Source organism: Cystoisospora suis (genome assembly GCF_002600585.1).
Source record: "Cystoisospora suis strain Wien I chromosome Unknown contig_477, whole genome shotgun sequence".
Taxonomy (NCBI): Eukaryota; Apicomplexa; class Conoidasida; order Eucoccidiorida; family Sarcocystidae; genus Cystoisospora; species Cystoisospora suis.
The window spans coordinates 137,112-141,758 of NW_027153278.1; the positions used below are offsets into that span (position 1 = coordinate 137,112).

At 48.8% G+C, this 4,647-nt stretch overlaps 2 protein-coding genes across 2 annotated transcripts in view; both read right to left on the bottom strand.

Annotated features, from left to right (window-relative positions):
• The window catches only part of CSUI_001210 (uncharacterized protein), a 3,571-nt gene extending 2,320 nt beyond the window's left edge, over positions 1–1,251 (bottom strand). Inside the window, exons 1-2 of the mRNA XM_068061416.1 lie at positions 738–1,251; positions 67–205 (exon numbers count right to left, since the gene is read on the bottom strand). Coding sequence (XP_067926618.1) covers positions 67–205; positions 738–840 — 242 coding nt within the window. The 5' untranslated portion in view covers positions 841–1,251. The remainder of the gene's footprint in view (positions 1–66; positions 206–737) is intronic.
• A 1,707-nt stretch (positions 1,252–2,958) lies between these two features.
• CSUI_001211 (rna recognition motif-containing protein) overlaps positions 2,959–4,647 on the bottom strand; it is an 8,186-nt gene continuing 6,497 nt past the window's right edge. Inside the window, exon 6 of the mRNA XM_068061417.1 lies at positions 2,959–4,499. Within this exon, the coding sequence (XP_067926619.1) occupies positions 4,415–4,499 (85 nt within the window). The 3' untranslated portion in view covers positions 2,959–4,414. The remainder of the gene's footprint in view (positions 4,500–4,647) is intronic.

Below are 4,647 nucleotides of genomic sequence, written 5' to 3' on the forward strand. Positions count from 1 at the left end.
CTGGAAGGATGAGAGAATATGATCATGAGAATGAACTAGGCATCAGTTCAATCCCAACCAACATACCACATCTTCCCATAGACATATTCCTGCTGCTCTGCTTGAAGCTTGAGCATAACGACTGGATCTTTCGCAGGAAAGTACGCAGAGAAAATCTTCTTGTTGCCCTCGGCTCTCATGTGTAGTGGCGCTTCTACACGGCTCCCTGAAGACAACAAAGGAAGAGAGAACCGACACTCGGCCGTCATTATCATTACGACTATCATCAGTCAAATGACTGAGCATGCATTGTCGATCGTAGAGAGGACAGTGAGAGAGGTTCGCACAACGACGCAGGCCTGTTGCCGCCTGTCTCGTCTTAGCGGCAATTTTTCCCAAGGGGTGTCTCATAGACACTTGGGAAAGGTTCGAAGGACGCGGGGATGTGTTGGATCTCGTGCAGACGGTCAACATTCCTGTTATTTCTTGAAACAAAAGAAACAGCAGGCAGGATCTCCCATGCATAGACGGAGGACTCTTTACTTCCTTCACCAATCCGGCTCTCTAGTTGATTCAAACGGCCGGTGAGAACAAAAGAAATTGCCTCCTGTAGAAAAAAAGATGCCTCTGTCTCTCATCGAAGAGCATTCATTATGAACCCGGTAGCACAGGGTAGTATAGTGAGTGATGGATAAGCCAGACAGGCGGGCGGTGGAGTCATGCTCCTTCAGTTCTCTCTTTCCTTTGAATCGTCTGACCTTTAGTCTTTCGTTGGAGACCGTCGCTATCAACGACGAAGGCTCGGCAATAACCAACAAAGGGGAGCAGATCATCGTCATTAGCTTTTTTTACCAGCTCCATTTTGCCGGATGGTGAAGAAGAGAAAGAGGAGATTCAGTGGACTTCTTCCCACGCGACAAGTAGAAGGTCAACTTGTCGCGCCAACGGATACACCCGTTGATCTTTCCCAGCTTCAGTGAGCAAAAAAAAAACGCTGGAAGAAGGGTGGATGTGTACTGAGAGGTGTGTCGACAGTATCACAGGATATATGTCTGCAAGGAGATAGCTTAAAAAGGCAGAAGAAAGGATCAAGGTCCTGAGTCGAAAAGATGGGAAAGAAAGATCACACGCGTGTGTGGAGGTACCAGAAGGCGAAGAGGATCGACCGACAGCCCGACCGACCGTCCTCGAAGGAAGACTTTCCAGCAAGAAGACAAGAGAAGTGGTTCCGGCGCAGCGTCACCACCTCCATGTCTTGCTTGCTGTCTCCCGTGTTCACAGCCGTATCTAAGGCGACATCGTACAGCTTTGACCTCCTCTGTTAACGCCTTTCTGAAAGTAACGATCTAATGCTAGTAAAGTCCCTACTATCACCCTGTGGATGCAAAGTTGTCCGGGGCGGAAGACTCTTCCTGAGTTTCGCTTTTCTTGAAGAGCCGAGGGCGTAGAATCAGCCAACAGGCCATACGTATTTCTGCCCTGACATCCATTGTTGTCTTGGCTTGCGTCGTTTGCTATTCCGACAGAGCGCAGAAGGTTTCATGCAGTTCGCCTTCTCCGTGGACGAGGTTAGACGGTTTAAAACAAAGAATGACATAGGCTATCTAGGAGTAGAGCTAGTAGTTTGTCGCATGCGGAGGCATGAAGAATATTTTGAATAGCTTTGGTGTGGAGTATACACTGCTGGAGGTTCCTATCTGTGTCCGAACAAAAAGAACGCCATCAAGAAAAGCGTAGACCGAGATGTCCATACTGCCAAAAAAGGATTTCTGTACGCTTTGTACAAGAATACTGTCCTCTCGGTACCGACTGGGATCGAAGACCCTAGAGAAAGTAACCCTGCGGCTTACGCAAACGCGCACAACCAGATTTGCTCTGTAACACAGGTAGCAATCACTGGGAAGTTGGTCCCGAGAGAGAATCTCAAGTGTCCATGAGCGGGCTTCAAAGATGGACAGCTGACAGAAGCCAGCACGCTTCGCGAGCCTAGCTGGGCTTCACTGGTCCTATTGTTAGTAATGTACTAGGAGGGACAATATGGTCCGAGACAGGGTTCTTCATAAATGTCTTGGGCGCGCGGTGACGCTGTGCTTGAGACTAGGGAAGCTAGACGGACTAGTCTTGTTGACATGACTAAACAAGATCCTTTAGAAAGTAGGCCATCACATCTCTTCGAACGACCGCCAAGAACACCTCGTATTCTTCAGTGCGGTCAGTCGCGGCAGCGTCTTGCGCCGGGACGAGATGGTCAAAACTGACCATTCTGAGGGACGAGGTAGGGGAAGTCTCTCCGACTGGCAAGACTCCTTTCTTCCTCTAGCGTAGAAGGCTGCAGAGTAGCTGACCTTACAGCATTCTCTTCGTCGCAAGAGAGAAAGTAAGGGACTCAGAAGCCTATCAGCCATGAACGCCTTGGAAAAAACCTGACAAGGCGCCCCCCATCACGATGAAACCGCAGCGCAGACGGACGCCTCCCTCGGCGACGGTCTTTGTGTTGTCGAAAGGGCTGACTCAGCGGCTGCATCTACTATCGCAGGTGATACCTCTACAGACATAGCTATGCTTCTATGATACCCACGCTGCCAGCGAGATACCTATACCTCTTAGGAAACTGCGCCCGTGCACCCTTACTCCCTCCTACACTTGAGTAGAGACAGAGCCAACCTTTCTCCCCGGGAACTGGCCATTCACTGCGTCGATACTACAGGTTGAAGACGCACGCGGCCAGACGAAAGGATGCATAATACTAGCATGTGAGGTGAGGGTAGAGCTGTTTGCTTTAGGCCTTCGACCCTCTCTACGCGTCATGACGATAAGAGGAGGGGAAGTTTCTTGAAACAAGAAAAGAGTCTCTCCATAACTTTTTCCTTCTCGAAAAACCACTCCACTGACCTCTCCGGGGCTTCAAGGGATTAACACTAAAAAAGATGAAAATCGACAAGTTCCCCACTCCTCCACCTGACCTCACACACCCGATGGCCGGCTGTATCACGGACTGACTATCAGTAAAAGCAGGAGACGAAGCTTGTTCCAACCCTCTTCCCTCCCTAGCTGAAAGAAATTTCCATCCGGGGGTGTTGTACATGCACATGAGGGACGCATCCAGTTAGCTAGCTAGCTAGCCAGACGCTCACTGAGCTAAAAACCCACCACACTGATTCTGTTCCCTACCTCATGCTGAACAGCAGCAGGTGTTTCCGATCATTCTATTTCTTTTCCAGAAAAGAAAAACTGTGAAACTGAGAATGATGTAGAGAAAGGGCGATAAAAAAGATGAGTAGGGGATAGATATCCGGCGAAGACTGAAAGAACAACTTACAACAGACTGGATTCATGTGTATATACACGCGGTCCAAGAGCGTATCCTGGAGTGCGCTATCAACACTGACTCCCGATACATGTTTCTATAAATTTCTTGCATATCTGACACATCATCCTGTCACGTCTATACGCGCGAAATCCTCTGTAGAGAAAGAGATGGGTGGATTCATAGATACACACAACGCGCAGAGAAGGTGACAACCATAAAGAGGAGGAGAAGAAAAGAAAAGGGAGAGCAGCAAGGCGCAGAACTTCAAATTAAGGAGACAGAGAAGCAGGATGGAGACAGGAAGGCTGTCTGTTCTGGAAGAACGCCGTTTTCTTTTTCTCTCTTTCTCATTCTACCTCACTAGGGAAATAAACGAAAGACACGTGAAGATCGACGCACATATGCATGTGCCGAGAGAGAGCAAGGGGGGAGCGAGCTGTACTCTCAGAATGCTACCCAGCAGAAAAAAGCATGCCGCGCATGGAAAGTCTGTTGTCGCCCGCTGTACATACACTGGATGTACATGTATCCACACAGCCATTTCAGTATCCAAAGAGACGATAATCAGTCGCAACGACCGTTTTCTATCAGGATGATGCTTCTCTAGCAGAAGACTAAATCCAACCTCATGTGTTGCCGTAGATCCCCCTCAGTCCCCCCTCGGCTCTTCATTCACCTTCTCCCCCTGAGGTGTACATACACCTGAAGAGTCCTCCAAGATAAGGGCAAGGACGACCTAGGTCTTTCTAAAGCAATCAATCTCAACACACATGAACGATATCAGCCCGCCGCCACGATCGGAACAACATCGTCGTCTTCTCCCTTCTAAGCTTCAGCGACTTCTTTTCTTGCCTTCTTCCTTCTGCTAGACTTCCTTCTTCATCTCTATGTTTCTTTTTTGTTCTCCCTCTCCCCTCAACGCATGCTTCATTCCTCCTTGCCCGTGTGGTGGGGAAGTTCTTTCAAGACAATCGACAGCAGCGTACCACAGAGGTTTAACTTCACAGCATCCGCCTCTAAGTACTAGTATCATGACCCTAAAGTATCAAATGAGAATATGCATCACTGAAAAGATCCCCTTAAGCTCTTCTATTCTCCTCTTCCTTCGATCTCTCCATTCCGGGCTCAATAGGGACGTCCGTATCCACGAGCAAACCCTCCTCTAGGACGATACATAGGGCGGAAGCCTCCCCGCATCATCGCAGCTCCTCTGAGAGAAAAGAAGAAAAAAAACAAAGACGTTGTTTCTCTGAACTTCTGCTGAACACCTTGACAAGCTGGACCATTAGACGAACGAGAAAGAAAGAATGAGTAACTCGACACGAAGAGCAGATCGAGGGCAGATGCGACAGACTTCT